Source organism: Rattus norvegicus, chromosome 10 (genome assembly GCF_021556685.1).
Source record: "Rattus norvegicus strain SHRSP/BbbUtx chromosome 10, alternate assembly SHRSP_T2T, whole genome shotgun sequence".
Taxonomy (NCBI): Eukaryota; Metazoa; Chordata; class Mammalia; order Rodentia; family Muridae; genus Rattus; species Rattus norvegicus.
In genome coordinates, this window is record NC_141543.1 from 69,734,870 (window position 1) to 69,761,453 (window position 26,584).

The 26,584-nt window shown below is 49.8% G+C and overlaps 1 protein-coding gene across 5 annotated transcripts in view; it reads left to right on the forward strand.

Annotated features, from left to right (window-relative positions):
* Window positions 1–2,227: 2,227 nt before the first annotated feature.
* Nos2 (nitric oxide synthase 2) overlaps window positions 2,228–26,584 on the forward strand; it is a 36,036-nt gene continuing 11,679 nt past the window's right edge. For 3 of the 5 annotated variants that reach the window (XR_015630236.1, XM_087569762.1, XM_087569761.1), the window contains exons 1-17: window positions 2,228–2,472; window positions 3,797–3,953; window positions 9,987–10,062; window positions 11,163–11,285; window positions 12,719–12,867; window positions 16,312–16,474; window positions 17,186–17,277; window positions 18,065–18,206; window positions 18,305–18,444; window positions 20,080–20,254; window positions 20,339–20,440; window positions 22,867–23,061; window positions 23,429–23,511; window positions 23,780–23,924; window positions 24,010–24,114; window positions 25,713–25,762; window positions 26,019–26,193. Coding sequence is in view for 4 of the 5 variants with exons in the window: in XM_087569762.1 (XP_087425888.1) it covers window positions 3,844–3,953; window positions 9,987–10,062; window positions 11,163–11,285; window positions 12,719–12,867; window positions 16,312–16,474; window positions 17,186–17,277; window positions 18,065–18,206; window positions 18,305–18,444; window positions 20,080–20,254; window positions 20,339–20,440; window positions 22,867–23,061; window positions 23,429–23,511; window positions 23,780–23,924; window positions 24,010–24,114; window positions 25,713–25,762; window positions 26,019–26,193 (2,025 nt within the window). In the remaining variant the exon portion in view is untranslated. 5 annotated transcript variants of the gene reach the window in all.

The following is a 26,584-nucleotide window of genomic DNA, read 5'->3' on the forward strand; positions in this document are numbered from 1 at the left end:
TAAGCACTGTGCTTTGGGTAGTGAGCTTCACACAAGCCTAGGTTTCTTGTTGAGGGACACTAGCAGCACAGGACAAGGCCAGGTAGATGCCCCCCACCTCCCAGATGTACGTGTCTAAGAGGGCCAACAGGGCACAGTGTTGAGACAAGGATACTCCACACACATCCAGGAGCCTCGCTGCTCATAGCCCCAAATCTCTTGCCACAAGAACAGATATTTTGGACCTATTAAATAACAAAATTCAGCCAAGTATTCCAAAGCAAAGTAGATGAGACTCCGGAAGGTTCTACAGATGGAAAGTTATAGTATCTGTTTCACAGAGTCCAGGGGTTGATTCATATAATTTGTCGCAGGCATAGCTGTAATATTTGGAAGCATTAACAGGGGCTAGGGGTCCCATTGTGGCAAACTTCTAAACCTAGTGTAGTTGCTCCTGTATGTATCCATCCTCTGAGCAGTGTGGACCAAGCTTCTTCAGGGGCAGGCCATCCACATCACTCTAAACTTTAATCGTCCATTCTTTTTTCTAGACTTCACGCTCCCCATTAGAAGCTCAGTCTTTTCCAAGTATTGGGGTGGGGGTGGGGGTGGGGGTGGCTTTCCTGGATGAAGCCTGAAGGGAGGTCGACTTTGATATACTGAAATTCATAAGCTCTGTGTGTGCGTGAGCGCGTGTGTGTGTGTGTGCGTGTGTGTGTGCATATGTGTATATGAGAGTGTGCAAGTATTTGTAGGAGCTAGAAGACAACCTCAGCTCTCGTCTCTCAGCCACCCACCATCTCTCACCAGTCCGAAACCTGCCTAGTAGGCTAGCTGGCTGACCAGCAAAACCCAGGCATATTCCTGTCTTTGCCTCCCTCCCTAGATCTTATTATAAGTGTGTGTCACCACACCCAGCATTTTATCACTGACCAATTGACTGGTATGTGTGGGGGGAGGGGGCGTGTGTGTGCATGCATGCATGCATGCTCAGTGGTACACATGTGGAGGTCAGGGGACAATTTATGGGAGTTTGTTTTCTCCTTCCACCGTGTAGGTTCCAGGAATCCAACTCAGATCGCCAAACTTGCGGGTAAGTTCCTTAACCTGCTGAACTATCTCACCAACCCACGCCCAGCGTTTGAACTTAGGTCCTTGTACGTGCAAGGCAAGCACTTTGACGACTCAGCCATCTCCCCAGCCCAGCCACTTGATTTGTAACTCATTTATTCACTCAACAGTCTATTTGTTCGCTCAACTTTTGAGGCCACACCACACACTTTTTGGGTGACTCTTACTTGGTGTACCTTAGACAAAGGCAAAACACGAGGCTGAGCTGAATTTGGGAACCATGGGATGATGAGTGGACCCTGGCGGGATATGCCAGGGGGATTTTCCCTCTCTCTGTTTGTTCCTTTTCCCCTAATACTGTCAATATTTCACTTTCATAATGGAAAATCCCATGCCATGTATGAATCGTTGTAGGAAATTATAATTTGCTCGTTTTTGTTTGTTTTTCAAAACAGGGTTTTTCTATGTAGCCCTAGTTTGTCCTAGAACTCACTCTGTAGATCAGACTGGCCCAAACTCAGGGATCTGTCTTTCTCTGCCTCCTGAATCCTGGAAGTAAAGGCGTGTGCCACCAGACCTAGGTAGGGTATTATAATTCTGTATATAAGAAGTCACACTTAATTCCGCTGTGGGGGGAAAAAAGGCTTCTCTCAGCACAGCCCTACCCACTATGCTGCCCAAACTAATTTACTAGTAGTGGGGAAAATGAGGGTCAGACAGCATCCCAGGGGCCCCGCTGTGCCACAGCTTGCCTTTCTAGAAAACCTCCCGATGAATGGTTCCTGGGCGTGTTGGAATATTGGCACCATCTAACCGCACTGGTCATTTGGAACCTGGACTTTTTTTCCGGCATGATCCACACTGCCAGTAATCCACAGATTTCTGGACTTCTGCTACAAACTGCAAATGAGAGAACAGACAGAAATGAACCAGAGTGCTCCATGCCCAGAACAAAATCCCCAGCAGCTGCAAGCCAGGGTCTGTGGTGCAGCTAAGAAAAGCCTCCCTCCTAGTGAGTCCCAGTTTTCAAGAGGCCACTCGCTGCCAAGGGACCATTGCCTTGGACTGGGGACCAGGAAGAGGTGGCCTCACCGAAGATACACCACAGAGTGACGTAATAATGCATACAGACTAGGAGTGTCCATCGCGAATGAGCTAACTTGCACACCCTACTGGGGACTCTCCCTTTGGGAACAGTGACTTTATGCAAAACAGCTCTGCAGAGCGTGGATGGGTATAAATACCTGATGGCTACTGTCAGGGCCACAGCTTTACAGGGAGTTGAAGACTGAGACTCTGGCCCCACGGGACACAGTGTCGCTGGTTTGAAACTTCTCAGCCACCTTGGTGAGGGGACTGGACTTTTAGAGACGCTTCTGAGGTTCCTCAGGCTTGGGTCTTGTTAGCCTAGTCAACTACAAGGTGAGTCTTGTATTGGGGACAGCTGCTCTCAGGGGTGTCTTCCTGTTTGAGAAAGCTCAGAAAACTAGGCTTTCCGCCCCGACCCTTTTGTGGCCGGACTGAGGCTAATGTGAAAGGTGTGGGAAGAGCGACCACAGGAGGGTCTGCCAGTTGAACCACCACGCATGTGGTCAGATTTCTTCTCTGCAAATGTTTGCTGTGGTGATTACACTACAGAGAATAAACTTTCTAGAAAGTTCAGAGTTGGGGGGAGGGGATGCCCTGCTGAGAACTTTTAATGCACATAGCTTATTTTGCTAATCTCTGTGAGATGTACCCCTTACCCACCCCAGGTCTGATAAGGGGGACATTGTTAATCCCATTTCAGGGGTGAAGAAATGAGTTTCGGTTAGCTAACTTGGTTTAGATGAGTAGCTAGAAAAAGTCAGGGCAAGATCCAGGTCACCAGGACCTTGAGGTTCACCAGCCCCCTTATGTGTGTTCTTGTCCCCATTTCTATCTTCCAAGTGTATCTTTCCTCTGGGAGGACATTGGCTACAGAGATGTCAGATTCCCGCCCGTCCCCCAGGGAAGTTTCTCTTTCTTTTTCTTGTCATTTTCTAAAAGATATAACCTCAACTCTTGAGAGTTCAATTCTCTCTCTCTCTCTCTCTCTCTCTCTCTCTCTCTCTCTCTCTCTCACACACACACACACACACACACACACACACACACACACACACAAATCATTGACTTCTCAAATAACAAAGAAGGAACACGTGATATAGTGTCCTTCGCTTAGGATGCATGATCACCCCCAAATCAAAGGAAAAGTGGCCAGGACTTGAGTGCCAGCCCCAAGTGCAGGTCCAGAGGGAAGGTTACCTCTCATGAGCAGGTGGCAGACAGGGTCAGGCAGATGCTTTAGTGATCCCAGCTCCTGCGGGCCCACTTTGCTGGAGGCCAAGAAGTAAATCCTGCCCAGAGTAACTGGATTCTCCTAAGGGGGCTTTTGGGTGTTTGCTGTCATTGGTAGGTGGCTGTGTGGCATCCCAAGTCATCCCTTTAGTTTGTTATATATCTTTGCAGAACAGGAGTCTATCCCACAAGATTTCAACCCCAAATAAAAACCCAGAGTGCAAGCAAGGGGAGAGAGAGCGACCATGCTAACCTTAGCTAGGCTTAGCTTCATGGGGACAGTAGCTGGGAACAGTGACTGTGCAAGCCCTAGCTGAGCCTTAGCAAGGCTCTGTCTCCATTCTCTGGACTTTAGCACCTGTGAAAAGGCCCTGTTCTATTAGGCACTTCTTCAACCTCACCTCACAACCTCCCTCCCCTTCCTCAGCCCCACGGAGAACAGCAGAGTTGGTGCAGAAGCACAAAGTCACAGACATGGCTTGCCCCTGGAAGTTTCTCTTCAGAGTCAAATCCTACCAAGGTGACCTGAAAGAGGAAAAGGACATTAACAACAACGTGGAGAAAACCCCAGGTGCTATTCCCAGGTAAGCAACCTCTCTCTGGCTGTCTCCTCAGGGCTGCCAGGCCCCTGCTGCCCCAATCTGTTCCCAGTCCCCCGAGAATCTGGTCTCCAAGGCCCCGAATTCTCTACTGAAATCTGGTGCTGCTCCTGAGAGAGTCTGGACGCTCTGGAAGAAGAAGAGAGGGGGATATATTTGAGAATAGAGGCTGGAGAGGCTAGTGGTCAGCTCAGTGGTAATGTCCTGAGGTACCTCACCAGTTGTTAGATATTTTGACTATTAGACAACTGAAGGATGCCAAGGATGTGCTTAGTGACGGTGTGACTTTGAGCAAGTTCACCTGAGTCTCAGGTAGGTCTGCAAAGTGTCTTAACCTGAGGACATCCTGGGGAGTGAACTAAGATATACATAAGGCACAGTGAAGTGTGTCTGTCACAGAAGGGTTTGTCACCATTTACTGAGGCTTCTTTGTCACCAGGACTACAACAAGGCACGCACCTACACTCTTTGAACTTGACCTCCATGGGGCCCTCTGCTATGATCTCATTCTGCAAATGAGGCTCTGGGAGGGCAAAGTCTGGGTTGCATGACTGCTAATGTCAGAGATGAACTCTGAAGTTGGCCTGGGGCATCTTAGAATTGAACAGCAATGTATATGGAAGAACTAGGAGAATTCTACTAGGAATCTACAGTCACAGCCCAGGACTTGAGGCTAACTAAAGTAGAAAGATGACGGGCTAGCTTACTTTGCAATGTGACACACAGAATCACATTGAAGCCTCATCTGTACCTGGCTCAGACATTGGCAAGACTGCAGTGAACAGCGCCCCCTGGAGGCAGTAAGCAGGGAGGCCCTAAAATTTCCTGTCCTGGTGTTGCTAGGTTTAGAAAGGGAGTTAGGCAAAAGGAAGTGGCTTTGCCACTTCCTAATCCTGTGGTATTTGTGACGTCCCTTAGCCTCCAAACCTTCGTTCCCTCCATTGCAGGAAAAAAGTCACTATGTTAGGAATAAGGAGGTAGATGGCCCAGGAGTGAAAGGCAGAGTAAGTGGGAGGGGACTGGACCACCGCTGTCAGGAATCCTGGGGCTTGGGTGCCTATGCAGGGCATCGGAGCCTCTAGCCAACTGGACAGCACTTCAGTCTCAAAATATTGTGACTTCATCCAGTTTTTCTCTGCAACCCCTGCCTTCTGTCCCCCAGAATCCAGGTGCCCCCACACCTCTTTCCCTCCAACTTGACTTCATACAAGTCATGCCCCTGCTCCAAAATCTTGGGTAGCTGCCCATGACCTGTCACCAAACTGAGACTTGATCCTGCCCAGAAGAGGGGCACACCCTCTGACAATCCAGAAGGGGACTGCGCCAGATCGTCCCACTTTAGGGAAGAGGACACAGAAGTCCACCATGCTTGAGTCATCTTAAGATCTCATGGCTGGCAAGTGGCAAAGCAGGCATTCAAACTGGACAGCTGGCTTACAGCCACCATCCCGGTTGCCACACTGGAGGCCCCAAATGAGATTCCATCCCATTAACAAGGACACTTGAGGCATGGTAATATGCTGCCAGTTCACATGTCAACAAAGCCCTTCTACTTAATCAATGGACTGACTGAAGCATTTATTAATTGCATATACAGCCACGGATATTTAGAGTGCCCTTAATACTATGTCAAAAGCCAGGCGGGAACTACTTTTATCTTGTCTCAAGAGGTCAGTCTCTAGAAAGTAAAGGAGCTGAGCTTTGAGCTAACTCCAAGTTCTACAGTCTATGTGCTCTTTCTCTGAGGACCTACTATGCACTGGGCTGAGAAAGAGAACCGGCAGATCCGGTAGCTACCGTCAGGGAGGAAACTTGCAGGAGGTTGTGGAGAGGAGCAACAGCTTCCTCCCTAGTTGGGGGCAGTCTTGGCAAAGGGAAGCCTTAGAGAGGTTTATGTGTGGGGAAGGGTCAGGCAAGGGAGAGGTAATAGGAGAATGTGTTGCTGACTCTCCTAAGGGCAAGGCCTGGCTGTGGGGTCGGAGGGGCTAATGGGCTGCAGATGGCTTTCTTAGGGGAAGGGGAGCAGCCGAAATGGGACTGCCCAGGAAAGGTGGCAGGAGGATGTTGCTGGAAAAGGAAGCAGCTTACAAAGGGGATTTTAGTCTGAAAGCAGCGGGAGCCCGTTATTTATTTTTATTTTAAAACATAATTTTCAAATCGATGCAACCCAAAAAGCCTGTTCCTGCTGGCTTTCAACTTTGTGTAAACAAGAGATTCAGAAGTGTGCAGGGTGTGTCCATGCATGTGTACACGTGTGTTTTAGAGACAAAGGGTAAATGTGGGACCATCTAGGAGTTTAGAGCAAAGGGTTTCAGAATGTTAAAGAAAAAAAAAGAAACAAAACAAACAAAAACAAAAACAAAAACAAAAAATCCCTACTCCTCACACTGTAATTGGGCTTGGGGATTCATTTGCTGAAACATCAGCCACAAGGGTTTCCTACTCCACCTGGAACAGGGAGAAAGGACAAAACATTTCCTGGGAGTGGTCTAGTGAAGCAGAGGTGAAGGTGGCCCTAGGCTGTTGTGTTCTCTGGTCCCCCAACTTCTGCCGCCATAAAGCAGAGGTAGTAAAGACTTGCCTTCTTGCTTGGATTTCGTTAGGGAGTGAGGAAATAAGCCGGTGAAGGGGGGAGTCTAGGTAGCGATCCTTATTGTCCCTGCGAGAGGAATACCTAAACCAGGCATTCCTGCGGTCCTGCTTGTCCTGGGCCACTAGAAGCGGAGCTCTGCTCTCAGCAGGAGGGCGGGAGCTACGGGGGCGGGCACTGAGGGGTTCCGCGGCGATAAAGGGACAGCGTCAGCGAGGAGCGCTGGCCCAGCTATGCGCGAGGGTCTGAGCAGCGCTTGCGACGCCGCCCGGCCGCGGCTCTGTCGCTTCCTGCGCAGGATCTTTGGCCCGAAGGTCGCCAGTCGCGTGGGCCCAGCCAGGTACAGCGCGCGCACGGGACCTGGGGAGGCGCCCGGGTGGCCCCGCTGGGACGCGAGAGAAGCTAGGCAGAGCGCCCAGTGGGGGATTCTGCACCAAGGAACTTTTGCTCAACACTGCTTTGAGACAGGTTCTGGCTGCATCGATTAGTTGGTATCAAACCTGGAAATCCTCCTGCCTCAGCTTCTCAAATGCTGAGATAACAGGTGTTGTGCCCACCGCTTAAAGTTTGTTTTGTTTTTTGTTTGTTTGTTTGTTTGTTTGTTTGTTGGTACTGGGAACTGAACCACATTTAAGCAAGTGGTCTTCCACTTAGCCACATTCCCCTCTCCCACCTTGCTGCACTTCCCCTCCTTATTGTGCTCTAAACAAACAAGGTTAAGAGGACAAAGCGGAACTTTTACAATAAGACATTCTCCACTTCTCAAGAGAGGTGGTCTGGCTGCCCTAAGTCCCCTGTGAATTCTGCACTCCGCTCAGTACCTAGATCTGGGTGACAGCAGGTGATTCTATGGGCCTGAGCAAGCCACGGGTTCCCTTTGTCCGAAGAAAGTCCGTAATGGTCCTTCATCCCGCAATGGGCCAGCCAGGTCTCAGCAAGACTGTGTGTTTGGAACTGCAGTAATTTGGAACCAAGGGTCCTGAGCCTTAAAGTGCTCACCTGATTATCTGGTCCCTAGATTCCCCTTTAACAGGTGGCAGAAGACATCTGCTAGCAGGACATAGTAGCTGGGGGAAAGCTCTGTTTATTCATTGCTGTGGGTTTTTCTTCCCAGTTATAAAATTACTTCAAAATTTATAAAACTTCCAATTATAACAAAGACATCAAGATACTTAAAAGTTAAAAGAAAGAGATTTAAATAGCACGTGGCTTATCATATCGGGCTAATCAGTGTGAACCTTCGCTGGCGTTTCCTCCAGTTGCTTTCAGGCTGCTGGAGCCCGCATTTGTTCACGCGCAAGCACACATTGCATACGTGCACCAAGACTGTCATCATAGCGTCAGCAGATATCCAGGCTGAGGCACAACCTCAGGCTGTGGACCCTGAGGCCAGCATAACTGTGGCTTGTGTTAACAGTGAGATTTCAGGCATTTAAAACATTTTGATGTCTAGGGGAAGCACTTGAGTAGACATTGACATGGTCTTTAATTCTATTACCCAGGGGATGTCTTTGATACAGTTCTATCCTCCAAACTGTGAAGCCCAAGATGGGCTGGTGTGAAGGAGGATTGTAGGAAAGCAGATCTTGGCTTCCTTTTTTTTCCCCTCCTTCTGGTGAGGCATACCAGTCCAGATCAGAGGAGAGTGTTAAAGAAAATATTATTCAGATGGGCGTGGTGGTGCATGCCCGCAATCCCAGCATTCAGGAGGTAACGGCAAGAGTACAAGGGCATTGTCGGCTGAATAGTGAGTTGGAAGGCGGCGGGAGGTGCGGGAAACCCTGTTGCAAGCAAGAAGGAGAGAATTGTTCAATGATTTTGTTGGTTTGCTTTGGTGGGGGTGGGAGTTGTCGTCTTGCTTTGTTCTTTGAGGTAACTGCTCACTCTACAGCCCAGGCTAAGCGATTCTCCTGCCTCAAGCCTTCTGACTGCTGGGGTTTCACACACCAGTCAGTGACTCCCACTTTAGTGATATCTGCTAACTTACCACAAGGAGGGCTTTACTGAGGACGTCCCTCAGGAGAGCACAGGACCCGCTGCAGAGGGAGAGATAGGGTTCCACCCAAACACAGCAGGGGCCAGGGCAAGCCATAGCGAAGGTAAAGAAGAATCTCACTAAACTAACCTAGCAGGGTCCTTGCTGATGGTTAAGCTGAACTAACAAACCTCACTGGGGATGAGGGACCAGAGAGCGAGTTATGACTAAAAGACCAAGCAGGGTCACCGCTAAAACTGGAGTTTGCGGTTTTTTGTTTTGTTTTATTTTTAGATTTATTCATTTTATGCGTATGGATGTTTTGCCTGACTGCATAGATGGCCATGGCTGTCCTGGAACTCTGTAGACCAGGCTAGCCTCAAACATAGAGCTCATCTTGTCTCTGCCTCCTATGTGCTGAGATTAAAGGCGTATAGCACCATAGCTGGCATATTTTCCCCTCCACTAATTATTTTAATTTTATTTTTATCTTATTTCCAAAACAGGTAGCATGTAGCCCAGGCTAGCTTTGAATTCCCTACTTAGCTGAGGATGACCTTGAACTCCTGATCCTCCTGCCTCTACTGTCCAGGTGTTAGAATCACAAGTGTGTGCTATTCATACCTGCCTGTGTTCCTTTCACTCTTTACAAGATAAATACTTGGAGTAGCCAAGCACTGGGGCTTGAACCTGGAATCTCGGCACTCAAGAAGCTCTGGCAGGAGGATGCCTCAAGTTGGAAACCAGTAGGGTGTATGGAGCAAACAAACTAGTTTGGGGTGCTTTGTAAGTTCTCGTGGAGCCCAACTGGCTTTGAACTTTCTTTGTAGTTAAGGTTGGCCTCAAACTCCTGACCTTTCTGTCACACCCTGCCAGATGCTGGGATTCCGGGCATGTACTTAAAATGCCCAGTTTATTAAATAAAAGATTTGAGCTGGGCCTGGTGATGCACACTTTGAACCCAAGCACTTAGAAGCCAGAGGCAGGTGGATCTCTGTAAGTTCAGGGCCAGTCTGGCCTACATAGAAAGTTCCACGCCTCAAACAAGCAATACCCACCAAAGTGAAAACTGAAATAGATAAGGTAAAGGTTGCTAAGCCAAGTGGGTGGTGAGCGGTGGGCCCTGCTGGCCTGGGAGGGCTGGGCTGTTGGAGCTTTTGCACTTGTCTTTCTGAGGCGGGCATCTCCCCAGAGCTTGTGTGTGTGCCTCTGTGTCTGAATGGTTTGGGCTGGCTCCCCTCAGACCATTTTGGCTTTGGGTGGTCAAAGCAAAGATGAAGAGAGAAGTGGGGATGAGATTCTCTAAGACTGGGTCCCTCATCCTCCCGGATTGGAAGCCGGGAACAGATCATTCCCACCTCTAGCCCTTGGTGCCCCATCTGCCGATCTCAGAGGCCACTCAGATCCCCTCCACAGCCAGACTCCTTCTCACGATGACTGTTTCCTTTCACAGCCCAACAACACAGGATGACCCTAAGAGTCACAAGCATCAAAATGGTTTCCCCCAGTTCCTCACTGGGACTGCACAGGTCAGTAGTTTGGTCACACTATGGGAAGCGCTTCATTCTTCTACTTGGTAGATTCAGGCTAAACAGCCCTTTGGAGGCTGGACAGGAAGGCACAGGAAGCCAAGGACTGGGGAGTGAGTAGAGCAATTCAGACCTGGGGTACAGAGGGAGCCAAGGGGGTTGCAGACAGAAGGACAGTCATGATGTTCAGCAGTGGAGGTCTCCGGGGTTCTCTGCTACCCAGGTAACTTGCCTGGTGGGTGACAGAATAGTTTGGGGTAGTGACTTAGTTAGGGCTCCATTGCTGTGAACAGACACCATGGCCAAGGCAACTCTTATAAAGGACAACATTTAATTGGAGCTGGCTTATAGGTTCAGAGATTCAGTCCTTTATCATCAAGGTGGGAGCATGGCAGTGTCCAGTCAGGCATGGTGCAGGAGCTGAGAGTTCTACATCTTGTTCTGAAGGCAAACCAAAGAAGAATGTCCCTTCCAGGCAGCTATGAGAAGGGTCTCAAAGCCCACACCCAAAGTGACACAGTTCTTCCAACAAGACCATTCCTATTAGCATACCATTTCCTATGGGCCAAACATACTCAAACTACCACAGGTAGTTTAAGAACATTCATGGGATCAGGGGAAGGATGATTTTCTAGAGTGATCCTAGACTCAGCTGCTGAGTCCCTAGTCTCAGCCCCTAGCTTCTAGCTGTGGACCCCTTCCTGGAACCCCTTCCATCCTAAGGACTGCAAAGAAGTGGCAGAGAGATGGGGTCGGGGAAAGGTGTCCCTGGGGAAGGAAGACAGTGGAGTATCTGTTAGCCTCCCAGCTCTTCCTTGGCAGTCCCTAGCCCTCCCATCATACTTGAATTCCCCTTATGAGCCAGCACTGGCCAGGCCTTGGTAAGGACAGAAGCCTGGCCTCGGTCCAACCACCTGCAGTGCTCAGCTGCCACTAGCCTAACTTCTGGGAAGGGTGGGGGACTGAGGACTGCCTCTCGCCTCATGTGCCCACACAAAGCTCTGTCCTTCACCCAAGCAGAGTACAGAGGCCCAGGGGACACTTGTATGGTTGTTGGGGTTACAGACATTTGGAAAACTCTGGATGTTTACCTATCTTAGAATGTTCCAGAATCCCTGGACAAGCTGCATGTGACTCCATCGACCCGCCCACAGCACGTGAGGATCAAAAACTGGGGCAATGGAGAGATTTTTCACGACACCCTTCACCACAAGGCCACCTCGGTGAGCAGTCTTGGGGCTGGGGAGACCTTTGTCCCAGCTAGGGCAACATAAGGGCCCTATCGATCTGGGAATTGTCTAACAGAACTGCCCAAAGCTGGCCCAAACTGACAGAGGAAGCTTCCTGTCGTCTCTGTAAGGACAGCTAGGTGACAGTGAGGTGACAGCAGTTCAAGCAGCCAGGGAATGAAACTAACCATCCTTCCAGGTTCCTTCCTGCCTGCCTAAATTTATGTTCCTTACTCTGACTTTAGAATTCACGCTATGAGGCTGGGCAGTGCACACCTTTAATTCCAACATTTGGAGGAGACAAGCAGATGTCTGAGTTTGAGGCCAGCCTGGGCTACATACTGAGTTCAGGAACAAGTCAGAGCTACATTGTGAGACCTTGTCTCAAAACAACAACAATAACAACAAAACATAAAACAAGCCAGGCGTGATACATACCTTTAACCCCAGCACTTGGGAGGCAGAGGCAGGTGGATCTTTGAGGGTTCAAGGCCAGTGTGGTCTAAAAAGGAGTCCAGTACAGCCAGGGTTCTGAGAAACCCTGTCTCATAAAAACCAAACCAAACCAAAAGAGAGAGAGGGAGAGAGAGAGAGAGAGAGAGAGAGAGAGAGAGAGAGAGAGAGAGCAAAAGAAAGACCCATAAAAGAAAACAAAGGAGAGACAGAAAGAGAGAGAGAGAGAGACAAGAGACAGACAGACAGACAGACAGAGAGACAGAGAGACAGAGAGACAGAGAGACAGAGAGACAGAGACAGAGAGAAATTCATACTGAGGTTATAAAGTGGGAAAGAACCAAAAAGCCTTTGAAGGCAGGATGATTTCTTGAACCGCACAGAAACTGTCTTTAATGCCAGCTTGGAAGACAGAGGCAGAAGGATTAGAAGTTCACAGTGACCTGCTTTATAGTGAGTTTGAGGCCAACCTGGGCCGCATATGATCTCGTCTCAAAACCTAACATCAAACCTCAGAAAGAAAGCAAAACAGAGGAGCACCCCAGTCGACACGTGGACATCCATCTCTCTGGCGTTTCTTTCCAAGCCTCCCCTGACTTTGAAATAATCATCCTCTCGTTCAGCTTCTCTAGGCTGACATTGGAGCCATGCTCCCTGAGGAGCTGGCTGGGTCTCTTTAGAAAGGAAAGCAGAGGTGATATCCCCTAAGAGAAGCCATGGAATTTTCTCAGAGGCTGTCACTGTTTCTTTAGCTGACTGCAGAGCAGGGACAGAGAGAAGCCAGCTCACACCCACCTGGTCTCTGGAAAGGAGAAGGGAGCTAGGCTTGGAAAAAGCTTGATGACCCCAAGGAGGAGGAGTCATTGTGAGCATATCGGTTGGAGAACGACCAGGCTTAATGACTGGCTTGGGATATGGGGGTCATGGTGGGGTGGGGAATTGGAGCCCTACTCAACCCCTGTCTCTCTTTCCAGGATATCTCTTGCAAGTCCAAATTATGCATGGGGTCCATCATGAACTCCAAGAGTTTGACCAGAGGACCCAGAGACAAGCCCACCCCAGTGGAGGAGCTTCTGCCTCAAGCCATTGAATTCATTAACCAGTATTATGGCTCCTTCAAAGAGTAAGTCTGGCTTCTGTCAGGGTGACGTCCCCTGCTCTACTCCCTGGGGCTGACCTGTTTCCTCCTGTTCCACTCTGACCCGTGAACTCTGCAGTCTTCAGACTTGCTGGGGCTCCAGCCTAAAGGAGGCTTAGGACCTGCAAAAATGTCTGAAAGTTTGGAGGAGAGTGTGACTGGCCTGGATTCTGGCTTCCCCAGACCACTGCTGAGTCCTGGAGAAGTCCATTGGGCCTCAACCTCCTTATCTGTAAAGTAGGCATCTTATAGCATGGCTCACTGGACAGCCATGAGATGTGTGCAAATTTAGAACAGTGTCTTAGCCTAGGGGCTGTAATACAGTGACTTGGAATAGATCCTTCAATCCTGAAATAGAAGGAAGTTTAGAGGGTGTCTGGTCAGGCTGATGTTACCTCTTACAGAGCAAGATTCCCAGAGACAACCCTGACACTATCCTAGCCTAACTAGAGTCCGGGAGACAGACTTGATGGGAGTGCTCTCATTTTACCCCATAGGGCCTCTGTGAGTTTAGGGCCCAGACCGCTTTATTCTTCAGGTCACCAGTCAGTCACCCCAAGCACCAAGTGTGTCCAGCCTGGGAAAGGACATTTTCTTCATTGCCAGTTGCCAATTCTGTTGTCAATGCAGAGTTGCAATCATGGAGAGGCTGTGTGGCCTGGATAAAAGTTGGGGTCCAGGAAGCCATCTACTGGGGGTTCAAGCCTGGGAAAATGCCTTGGTTTTCTTGCCTCAGACTATCTATTATAATATACCCACCTTGTAGGGGTTTATATGAAAATTAAACGGATTAGAGTCTACAAACAGCTAGGAACAGTGCCAGCCTGAAATGAATACCACTGAGATCTTGGTTATCATCGTACGTATTCAGTTTTTTAAACGTCCGTTTACTTGGTGGAGAATGGGATGCCTGGGCCACAGCTAGTATGTGGACGTCAGACAACGTGCTGTGGGAGTCGGAAATCTCCTTCCACAGTGTGGATTCCTGGGGTTGACCGAGGACATTTGGTGGCAAATGTCTTTACCTGCTCAGCCATCTCTCTGGTCCCTCATTGTATGTTTTGGAGACAGCATCTGCCCACCACTGCTCTTCAGAGTGCCAGGGTGACAGCGATGATACCTCAGTATAGAACACTGTAGAGGGACTGAGTTACCCGTCCAGTTGTAAGAACGACAGTGAGTGTCTGCTCCGGCAGCTGGGGACAGTGTGGCAGTGTCATTTTGTGGCACAGTCTCACACAGGAGTTTCATCTGGGGCATGAGACACAGAAGGGTATCTGGGACCCAGAGCAGAAGTGGCTGTTCTCGGTGACACCTGCTCCACCCTGGAATGCCAGCGCTGGGAGGGCGCTTGACAAGAGGCAAACAGAAGGAAGGAAAACAGCCAAAAAAAATGCAAAAAATCAAATTCACTGGGCACGGTGGCCCATGCCTTTAATCCCAGAATTCTGAAGGCAGAGGCAGGTGGATCTCTGTATGTTCGAAGTTACCCTGGTCCACATAATGAACTCTAGGTCAGCAAAGGCTGCTTACCGAGACTCTGTTCCAAAACAGAACAACAATGAAAAAAATTCTAAGGGAACTGAGAGAAAACATGAAAAACAATTTTAAGAGCAACTCCCAGACTCAAAACAAACAAAAAGCAAAGGAAAACACTTAAAATTTTAAATTTAAAATATTCTTTTAAAAGTTCTCTCTCTCTCTTTTTTTAACGTGGTCCCACGTGTGTTGAGATTCTCTTGGATGTTGGAGGCTTCACTGTTAACTGTGGGAGTGGGTTTTTCTGAGAAACACTGCTTAAAGCTTGCATTTACAAACAAGTCACCCAACCTGTCACCAAGTTGACAACGTTCTTTGAGATCCTTTCTAACTGTATGAGAGCTTCCCTCTGTTTTTTCTCCTTTCGTCTGTGATACAGGGCCTGAACCTAGGGGGCCAAACCAGGCCTATTCTACCAATGAGCTACATATTCAGTCCCTGGCCTCAGCGCTTATTTTTTGAACTATTTACTTTGAGACAGGTTCTCACTATGTTGCCCAGACTGGCCTGAATTTGCCTAATCTACACAAAGCCATCTTGGAAATGACAAGTGTGTATAGTGAGATAAAGTCTGGCTATGGTTTGTTTCATGAGCTGTTCTGAGTCCAGAAGGCCAGAGAAACAATTGTCTCCCTCCTGACACTCCTGTGAAAGACAGAGACTCCCATTGCTTCTTGCTACCATAGTTACTGTGCTGTTCATTACAGAAAGAGGATGGCTTTGCTCAGGACTCCTTAGATTACAACAGGAGAGGCCAAAACTCTTCCAAAGATGTCAGGCCCACTCTTGGGTAAATGTCACCAAGTTTTCATCTTCCTTCTTTACACGGTGTTGCCATAACTGTGGACACCACTGTTTTCGTGTTTGTGTACAGAGTCGGGGGTATTTCTAGAGTCTACCTCTGACGATGAAGGACACTGACCGCACCCAGAAGTTCCCCCTTACAGGGATCACTGAAGACAAATAGCACTAAATGTTTTGTCTTCGAGTCTTTCTGTAATCAGAAAGTAGTTGCCAAGACCGTCCGCCTGCACCGAAGGCTGTTTCATTCCTAGTCCTCCTGCTGACCTTAATCCCAAGTTCATTCTTTAAATAATTTTGTTTGTTGCTGTTTCGAAAGCCTCTGCTGGTGCTGGTTGGAAATCTCAAGGTTGCTGTGTTGGGTGTGTGTGTTTCAAAGTCTTTGCGACCAAGCTCCTCTCCCTTGAAATTATTTTGAAGTATACTTAAATCAGTGAGTGTGGCTCCGTTGGGTGGGCTCTAGGGTCCTTCAAGTTGAGTCCTGACCTCAGGTCTTGTCTGGGCCTGCCTTGCCTTTTGAGGAGCCCTCAAGGTTTGCAGTCTCCCTTTGGGTGGAAGGTGGGAGGTCCTATCCACTGCAGACAGTTTGGAGCCTGGGGTTGGCAGCGAGACCACCCGGGTCTGTGTCCTCTCTTCTCTGTTACTATGCTTGTGTTCTTGAGCCTGGTACTGTACACTCTGGAGTCTTAAGACTGCAGAGTAAACACAGCAGAGCCTCCTGCGTTACTTGTGATGGCATGCAGCTACAGTCTCAGGTATTTGAGGGAGGGAGGACAGAGGGTTAGAAGTTCTAGGCTACATAAGACCTTATCATGACTATGACAACTGCCAGGGTCCAGTGTACGAGTGGAAGTACGGCTTTCTCTCAACAGGACTGAGAACCTGAAGATGGAGATGTCAGGGTATTCAAAATTGGCCCCTAGTAAGCTAAGAGTGAGTCACAAAACCAACCCTAAGGAAGACAATGTCCCAGGGGGTGCAATTTGCCCTTCTGGTGTCCAAAATCGGTTCTTGCTTTCTGGGGATTGAATTAATCCCCATGTAAGGTCCTGCTATTGTTGGTCTTCCTGACAATTTCCTGTCCCCCAGGGCAAAAATAGAGGAACATCTGGCCAGGCTGGAAGCCGTAACAAAGGAAATAGAAACAACAGGAACCTACCAGCTCACTCTGGATGAGCTCATCTTTGCCACCAAGATGGCCTGGAGGAACGCCCCTCGCTGCATCGGCAGGATTCAGTGGTCCAACCTGCAGGTGAGTCTTGTGGGCAGAGCAGAAGGAGGAACAGAGGTGGGCAGGCCCAGAGACAGAGCAAGTGGCCAGGGCTCTGCAGACTACAGCCAAATCCTGAGTGGGGTATCTAGACCCCCTCCTGGGAGTCTGCAGTCTTACTTTAGCACCAGGGTCTCTAGATGACCCACCTTCATGTTAAATGCGGGGGAACACACACCATCATGAGACAACCAGCAACCTTGGATGTCTTACTCCTGAGGTCTTGGTGTTACAAGTGTTTGCCTCCAGTGTTTGCGTTCCTGGCTCCTAGAGAGCATTTTATTTATCCTACCCTCCTAGGCCATTGTCTCCTTTGAGGGTCATTTGGGGTGAGTGGGGTTGGGGGGGGAGGTTGGGTCCTATTGAGTGCACTTGGACTAAGAAAATCCAGGAGCCTCAATGGTGGTACACACTCCCATGGGGAAGATCCAGGCTGTGGGGACCCTGCCTTTTGGTTCTTTAAAGCCAGATGCTCTTGGTAATTTGGTTTCACTGGGGCCTTCTGAATGGGATTCTCTGATCCCCTGACTCAAGAGCCAAGGGAATAGAGCAGCTTAGAGACGGGCATGGGGATATAGGGAGGAGTATGTAACCCTGTGAGTGAGATGCACTCTGTCCCCAAGGACTTTCAGTCAGCCCCAAGTCTCTGTCCTCACAATCTTCCATGGTGTGTTTTGGGTGGGCCCCGTGTAGGTCTTCGATGCCCGGAGCTGTAGCACTGCATCAGAAATGTTCCAGCATATCTGCAGACACATACTTTACGCCACTAACAGTGGCAACATCAGGTGAGGCACCTTTCCCAGCTGTGCTGGGCCCATCCTACCGCTCTCAGGCAGAAGAGGCTGGAGAGCACAGGAGAGGGGCCCCTGGTTCCGGGAGAAACTAAGGAGAGAGAAAAGAGGAAGGCTTAGCTTCTCTGGGTTGTGGAATGGTGAGAGCAGCCTCCTCCCCATTAGCTTCTGTCATAGGCCCAGCTCTTTCCCCACCCCCTTCTAACTTAGGGCTGTTATACCCTTAGAAAGCCATTTCTAGCAGGCCATGGTGACACAGGCCTGTTATCCAAGCACTTGGAAAGGTGGAAGCAGGAGGGTCAAGAGTTCAAAGCCATCCTTGGACACATAGCACATTCAAGGCTAGCCTAGGCTCCAAAACAAAGAACATTTTTTTTTAAGTTGTGCATGGTGGTACATAACAGCAATTTCAGCAGTGGATAGGCTGAAGCAGGAGGATTCAGCACAGGACTAGGCCAGGAGCTGGGGAAAAGGAGGTGACAGGGTGGGATACAGAGGTGACTGAGACCCTAGAATGCAGCTCCATCCAGCTGCAAACCTATGATGTACAGCCACCAGTGGTGAGAGCCGGGGATGTGGAAGGGACATGAGGCTTCCCAGAGTGGTGGCCAGGCCCTTGTTGGTCTTGATGGTTAAGAAGAAGCTGGCAGGAGGAAGGGGCAGATGATTTCAGGGTTATTGGGGTGTGGGGAAGAGTGGAAGGAGACTGGCTGGGAATCCCTGCCCCACTCACCCCAATCAGGGACTGTTGGTAAACGACTATGTTCTTGTTCTGGGGAAGGTCGGCCATTACTGTGTTCCCCCAGCGGAGCGATGGGAAGCATGACTTCCGGATCTGGAATTCCCAGCTCATCCGGTACGCTGGCTACCAGATGCCCGATGGCACCATCAGAGGGGATCCTGCCACCTTGGAGTTCACCCAGGTACTGATCTAGCTTCTGATGGGTCCCTCTGGGCAGGGGACCTTGAGCAAATTCAGGGCCTGGACCTGCGGACTTAACTGGGCTCCTCTATCCCTCAGTTGTGCATCGACCTGGGCTGGAAGCCCCGCTATGGCCGCTTCGATGTGCTGCCTCTGGTCCTGCAGGCTCACGGTCAAGATCCAGAGGTCTTTGAAATCCCTCCTGATCTTGTGCTGGAGGTGACCATGGAGCATCCCAAGTAAGTCACAAGAGGGTACAGGTCATACGCATGCAAGCCCAGTCTGGGCAGTGCCCAGAGGACGGATGTCGCAAGGCCTCTTTGCCCTCTGCAGCAGCCCTGGCCTTTCCTCTCCAGTTCCAGCCTTATGAGGAAGTGCTGATTACTGAGGGAGCAGCAGCCTAGCAAACAGGGTTCTGGGAGAGTGGGAGGCAGTGACTTAAGGAGAGCCCCTGAGCTTCTATCTGAGCAGAGCATGATTTTTGCTCACCTCCCAACGACTTCCTAATTCTTTTCTTTCATTTATTTAGTGTGTGTGCACAGGTGTGTATGTGAATGTGCGTACGTGAGTGTGTGCCTGCATGTGTGCATGTGTGTGGTATGTGAGGTATGCATGGTATGTTTATGATCATGCGTGCGTGCGTGTGTGCATGCATGCGTGCGTGTTCAGAAGTCTGTTGCAGGAGTCAGTCAATTTGCTCCTACTATATGGGTCCTAGAGATTGAACCCAGTTTCTCAGGCATGGTAGCTAAGTCCCCTTACCTGCTGAGCCATCTCGATGGCCTCCTCCCAGCTTTCTTAGGAAAAGATCGTCCCTCCCGGACAGAGGAAGTGCAGGGCCACAATGACTTTAAGAGTGCAGCTGATTGAAGCTCTGCAAAAAGCCTCCATATATGGAGATGTAGTAGCAGGTCCTGGGCTGACGGCTCTTGTCCTTTGAACACACTGAACTCAGACCTGGCTCAGGACCTCTGCTCCTCCTCTACCTGATATGTCCTTTCCTCGGAATTTTCAAGGATCCAGTTTTCCCATCTAAAGGCGTTCCCTATGTCATCTGAGAACTCTCTCCTGATTTACCCGTCTTCAACCCCATACCACACTTCATTTCTCATTTTCTTGCTGGTCTATTCGCTTGCCCCTCTATAGTCTATGGTCTCTAGTCTGGATGCTGGGCTGCAACTTTGGGAGTAGACTCTTACTTTTCATTAGTGTGACCCTCATTATCTACAAAGTGCAGGGCACATAGTAGGTGCTTAATTATAGGTATTCGTAGAATGTCTAACTATCCAGTGATTGATACTGTTTGCAGTAATCCCATGCATTTGTTGTTGTTATTGGCTCTGTGTCGAGGATGGGGATGCTGAGGGGCTAAAAGCACCTTAGTCAGTGCTTGAACGCCGGCTGTCTGGTGCCAGCATTCTTAGCTGCTGTGCTATGTTGGAGTCTCAGTAAATACCTGACCCATTTTCATGAATGACTGAGTAAAGAGATGTCTTCTATAATGAGTGCCCCTTGGTACTCCCTGTTATGTCTCCTGGTGGGGTGACAGAGATGCTGTCTCCAAAAGGACTCTGCTGTGGCTCAGTTGAGCATGGGTGCTTAGCATGTTTGAGCCCTAGCTTTGATCACCAGCACCGCATTAACCCAGTCTGGATGACACATGCCTAGAACTCCAGCACTTGGGAGATAGAGTCAGGAGGATCAAAAGTTCAAGGCCATCCTCAGAGACATAAAATCAAGACCCTATCTCAAAAAGCAGAGAGAAGGATTTGACTTCTTTGGTAGACCCTTTTACTGAAGTTAACTACTTTTTGACTGGGGAAAGAGGGCAAAATAGATGACCCTAACTGCAGCTGACTCTGCCTCTCTGCCAGGTACGAGTGGTTCCAGGAGCTCGGGCTGAAGTGGTATGCGCTGCCTGCCGTGGCCAACATGCTCCTGGAGGTGGGTGGCCTCGAGTTCCCAGCCTGCCCCTTCAATGGTTGGTACATGGGCACCGAGATTGGAGTCCGAGACTTCTGTGACACACAGCGCTACAACATCCTGGAGGTGACGAGGGGTTACCCAGCTGGAGGGTCTGGGAGGGGGATCCCCTCCAAAACCTGCCTCACCCTCATCACTTGGCTTCTACAGGAAGTGGGCAGGAGGATGGGCCTGGAGACCCACACACTGGCCTCCCTCTGGAAAGACCGGGCTGTCACCGAGATCAATGCAGCTGTGCTCCATAGTTTTCAGGTATGCCAGGAGTCTCGGTTGACACATCTACGCCTGTCATAGTTGTCATCATCTGCTCGCTCCTGAGCTTGTCCCTGTTCAGATATCCAAGGGCATTTTATATGTGCACAGGCAGTACCTGGCTTGTGATGGCTCCACTTGGGAATTTCTTACTTTACAAGGGTGTGAGGGCACTGTGAATCCAGAGCAACTCTCCTTGGGTGTTTTAAACTTTTTTTTAACCTTTTACATATATATATATATATACATATGTATATGCATATGTATATACATATATATGTATATATATATATTTCATTTTATTTTATGTGTATGGGTGTTTAGCCTGCACCACATGTGTGCAGTACCTGGCCAGAAGAGGGCATCAAATCCTCTAGGACTGGAGTTGGAGAGGATTGTGAGCCCCCATGTGGTTGCTGAGAATCAAACCCAGATCCTCCGGAAGAGCAGTCAGTGCTCTTACCCACTGAGCCATCCTTCCAGCCCCCTACTTGGCTTCGTTGTTGTTTGGGATCTTGATTTCTCTCTAACCCCAATTTTGCTTTTTATTATGAGACAAGGTTACCCAGGTTGGCCTTCAATCACTCTGCTGTTTAGGCAGACCTTAAACCCTAGTCAGCCTCCAGAGTATCTGTGCTTATAGGCCTGAATGGCTAACTGCATAGGGATTTTTAATTTCAATCTTTCCTGGACTAACAATGGTGGCTGCGTGCTCTCTTGAAGCTGCTGGCTGCAGCCAGCAGCCTCAGCCAGCTGTGGCAGCCACAAGGACTAGAAACTGACACTGCAGTGTGCTGTGTAGTCAAGCTACGCTGGTTGGGAGGCAAGATGCTTTATCAGGAAGACTTGGGAAGGAGTCTCATGTACCCCAGGCTAGCCTCAAACTCACTGTGTGACTTATGACCTTCTTGCCTGCCCCCAGAGTGCTGAGATTACAGGTGTGAGCTACCACATCTGAGTCGTTGGTTTTTGAACATGGTACTAGGCATCAGACCTCCAGGGCTCGGTGCATGCTAGGCCAGCATTCCACCCGCTGAGCTGCACCCTAGTTCCCATTCTGTGTATTCTTGACTGAGAATACTTTCATCTTGTGATGGCCCCATCAGCATGGAGCCCTGTCATAAGTCAAGGAGCAGCTGTATATGACATTTAAAGTGTGGTTCTACTCATGAGCCTGACATCAGGGGGCAGCTGCCAACCTTGGCCACCTCTCCTCTGGGCCTATCCTAGGCGTTAGGCTTTCCCCTGTGTCCCTCCCAAGCAGTGTGCCTCCCTCACACATCCCAGGAGGCCTTGTGAAAATGCCGATTTCCTTCAACCTCCCCAAGAGGCTTGCTGTTTGCTGACAATACATGGAGACCATCTCTCCTTTGCCCCACGGCCTTCCTCAGTACCCAACAGATAGACAGGAGCAGGTAGAAACCCATTGAGCTCATAAGATGCTTCACTGTTGGATCTCTCCTTCTACTGTGTGAATTCCTGGGATGAAACTCAGGTCGGGCCTGGTGACAAACGCCTTTACCCACTGAGCCCTCCCCCCAGGTCATAAATATATTTCTCTTGGTTGAATGGATCTCCAGACTTTGGTAGGATACGTGCTTTGACTGGATTGTTCCAGGCTAGTTTAGACTTCATGGCCTCTAGGTTTTAGGATGTGGATGACCTGTCTCCCCTACACTCTGATCCGCATTGTCCCCACGGATGACTCTGGTGGTTTTGTGTTCGCTTGTTTTGGAGACTGAATCTCTTGTAGCCCAGGCTGGCCTGGAACTCTCTATATAGCTGAGGGTGGCCTTGAACTCCTGATCCTCATCCTGTACCACCAGAGCGCTGCTGAGGTTACAGCTGTGTAGGGCTTCACGCATGCCAGGCAAGCACCCCACCAAGTGAGCCTCCTTTGAGTTTGTATTTTCTTTACCTTAAACAAGATGGCGCAGTGTGGGTTGCCCACACCTGAGGCTCTCTGTCTCCTGGCAAACCATGGAGACAGGTTGGTGTGAATTTCTGGATGCTGAGCTGTTGGCAATGGTCCTCATCCTTCCTGATGCTGTGACGCTTTAATACAGTTCCTCATGCTGCGGGGACCCCAACCATAAAATTATTTTTGTTGCAACTTCATAACTATAATCTTGCCACTGTCTGAGTCATAGTGTAAAGGTCTGAAATGCAGGATACCTGATAAGTGACCCCCAAGGGAGTTGAAGACCCATAAGTTGAGAACCTGGGAACCTCTCATGCGATGAGGGCTGGCCGCCTTCTGAGTGGCTGTGGTGATGGCCTGGGTCTCTAAGTCTGTGTGCCTTTCTGAGCAGTGAGAAGACTAGAGGCAGGGGCAGAGCCATTGTGTAGACCACCGGCGCTCCGTCGCAGTGACTCGCCGCTCTCCCCCGCTGCCTTATCTCATCCCACTCCATCTTCTCCTTCAGAAGCAGAATGTGACCATCATGGACCACCACACAGCCTCAGAGTCCTTCATGAAGCACATGCAGAATGAGTACCGGGCCCGAGGAGGCTGCCCTGCAGACTGGATTTGGCTGGTCCCTCCGGTGTCCGGGAGCATCACCCCTGTGTTCCACCAGGAGATGTTGAACTACGTCCTATCTCCATTCTACTACTACCAGGTCAGGGACGACCCTGCCGCCCTCCCCATCTTGTAGCTCAGCTGTGGAGGCTCTGCAGTGTGATGACCCAGGGTTGTACACGCCAGCTGAGTGCCACCTTGTGCTCTCTAAGGTGCCCAGATTAGACTGTACATTGTCTAGTGTACACAATAAAAAGATACTAAAAGCAGGCGGGCCTCTACCCACGACTGTGGCCATGACAAGCGAAGCCAAGTGCCCACTGCTTGTGACTGATGTGGGGCCCAGGAAGCACTAGCCTTGGTGGGATGGACCTCCATGAGTCCAGTAGAGGGTCCTCCGTCTCTTCAGCATTCCCCTACCCAAGCCCAGCCAGAACCCCACCCTCAACTCTCCTTCTTTTCTGCAGATCGAGCCCTGGAAGACCCACATCTGGCAGGATGAGAAGCTGAGGCCCAGGAGGAGAGAGATCCGGTTCACAGTCTTGGTGAAGTACGTGAAAGTGGGCATGTCCCTCTGTCCCTGCTGTGTCCCTTTTACTGAGGCAGCCTTCCTGACTCCACCATGAGGGGCAAGGCATACGGAGAGTGGCCTTTATGGTGTTGGCTACCAGAACTCTAGACACCAATTCTGAGACTGGTGTCCTGTAGTTCCGAACTTGCCAAAGAGACCGAGTCAGGATGCACAGGGGCTGCCAGGCCAGTGCTCCATCTCTTCTGGAGGCTAACTCAGCTGGCCCTGTGTCTGTTTATTCCCACAGAGCGGTGTTCTTTGCTTCTGTGCTAATGCGGAAGGTCATGGCTTCCCGCGTCAGAGCCACAGTCCTCTTTGCTACTGAGACAGGAAAGTCGGAAGCGCTAGCCAGGGACCTGGCTGCCTTGTTCAGCTACGCCTTCAACACCAAGGTACCCTCTTAGGTGGAAGGAGCTTGGGGTGAGTGTAAGGGACCCCCTGGGAGCTGAGGGCTGACATCCATGGTGTGCCACACAGGTTGTCTGCATGGAACAGTATAAGGCAAACACCTTGGAAGAGGAACAACTACTGCTGGTGGTGACAAGCACATTTGGCAATGGAGACTGCCCCAGCAATGGGCAGGTAGGTAGCAGGGACACTGCTCATCTGGGGGCAGAGGGGCTTAGGAGGACCAAGAAAAGGGCCCAGGGGACTCGGTGTGACCTGGAATTACTCGGGCCACTCTGGGTCCTTAAGCCATTTCCCCATTGGCACACAGGGCTTTCCTGTGACTTGACCAACTCTTCTTTATATATGTCAGATTACTTGAGGTGATTAATTACATTTATTTATTTATGTTTCCTTTGTGTGCATACACACGCCCCACAGCTTGCATGTGGAGGTTAGAGGACAACCTGTAGGAGACAATTCTTACCTTCCATAATGTGAGTCCCTGAGGTTTTCAGGCTTGGTGGCACTTTTACGTCCTGAGCCATCACTGCAGCCAAAACCTACTTTAAAATAAAATTCAAAAATTCTTATTTAACTGGGTATAGTGATGTGCACTTGTAATCCCAGCACTTGGCAGCAGAGGCAGGAGGATCCCAAATGTGGGCCCAGCCTGGACTCCATAGGAAATCTTGTCTCAAATTCCCCTTCAACAGGGATTCATATTTAGGGGCTGGAGAGATGGCTCAGCAGTTAAGATGGGTTGCTTCACATCCAAAAGACCACAGTTCAGCCCCAGCACCCACATCAGATGGTTCTCAGTCTCCTGTAACTTCAGCTCCAGGGACTCCAACATTGTCTCCTGGCCTCCCTGGGCACCCACACTCCCTGCATAGACGCACTCTCTGACACAAATCTTTTGTTAAAGGGAATTTATATTTTTTAAAAAATGTATTGAGGCTGAACAGAGGGCTCAGCAGTTAAGATCACTGACTGCTCTTCCAGAGGTCCTGAGTTCAATTTCCAGCAACCACATGGTGGCTCACAACTATCTGTAATGGGATCTGATGCTCTCTTCTGGTGTGTTGAAGACAGCTACAGTGTACATACATATGTAAAATAATAAATCTTTAAACAACAGCAACACAAAAGAAACAAACAAACAAACAAGCATTTCATTCACAAGGAAACAAACATTTCATTCAAACAAACAAACATTTCATTCACAAAGGAAAAAGGGGACAAACATAAGAATTTTACCTAGCTGGCCTCACACAGGCCTACTTAGCCTTGTGCTTTGAACAGAGGCAAGTATGAGCAAGATGTTAAGGCTTGGTTTGCACCAATTTGAGTTCGACTCCCTACTGTTGGAGGGATGAAAAGGCCATCAAAAGAAAGACCATGAGAAGAGATTACACAAGGCTTAGCTTCCTACAGTGTGATGGGGCCCACGCTGCCTGAGACAGTTTCCTGGAAAACCAACGTTATTTTAGAGAATCTGTTGTTTCTAGCAACTTCCAAGCAAGAAGCAAGGGTCATATTCTTTTTGAGGAACCTTGTGTTCTTCCAGAGCTAAGTGGGAACACCAGGGTCTTCCACTGAGGGGCAGGGCCTCCGTGAGCTGGTTCAGCCGGAGTGAGGGGCGATCTGGACTTGCCCAGCGGATTTCTCCCTGGGATCTGGATTCTTTGCCTGCTCAGTGAGGCCAGTATTTAGACACACCACCACAGTAAAGGAAAACTGTGGTTTTATGGTTCCTGGCCTGAGAACTCTGGTTCCTTTGTCTTTTGTAGACTCTGAAGAAATCTCTGTTCATGATGAAAGAACTCGGGCATACCTTCAGGTAAGGCACTCTCCCCTATCCCTGCCTCCTGGGTCAGCCTGGGATCAGACCAAGGAACTGGGTATGCACAGGATGTCTCCTCAGAGATGTCCAGGGGCAGACAGAGTCCTGGTCTGAGGTTTGTCTTCTGAGAGGGTTGAGGATCAAGACATAGAAACCGAGTCCCTCCTGCGGGTTTGGGGCCTAGAGTCCATTGTTCACACCATGGGCACGGCTGCCAGGTGTCCTGAGCCTCTGTGTGTGTCCTCCTTGGCAGGTATGCGGTATTTGGCCTGGGCTCCAGCATGTACCCTCAGTTCTGTGCCTTTGCTCATGACATCGACCAGAAACTGTCTCACCTGGGAGCCTCCCAGCTTGCCCCAACCGGAGAAGGGGACGAACTCAGCGGGCAGGAGGACGCCTTCCGCAGCTGGGCTGTGCAAACCTTCCGGGTCAGTTCTAGTCAGACAGGCCGTAGTGCACTCATGCCAAACTTGTGTGGGTCCAGTGTCCCGGGTGTCATGACCTCTGTCAGGTGTAGGGTGGGGGGATGGGCCCGAACCACAGATCAAAGCTGCTTCCCCAACCCCCACCCCCACCAAGAAGAAGGTCACTCCAGTGTGTTGCTTCATGTGGGAGAGAGTAGTGATCAGTCCCCTTGCCATGACCTTATGACCCCAGGGCTCTTCCTAGTGATAGACTTGTCCACCTCACAACAGTGAGGTAGATCTTCCTTCGGTCTCTCAGCTCTGCAGAGGAAGGGACACAGGACACTGCTGAGCTCTGTGACCTAATGTTATCATCTCAAATCTTTACTCTCTGGGTTCCTCCCTGACAGTGAGG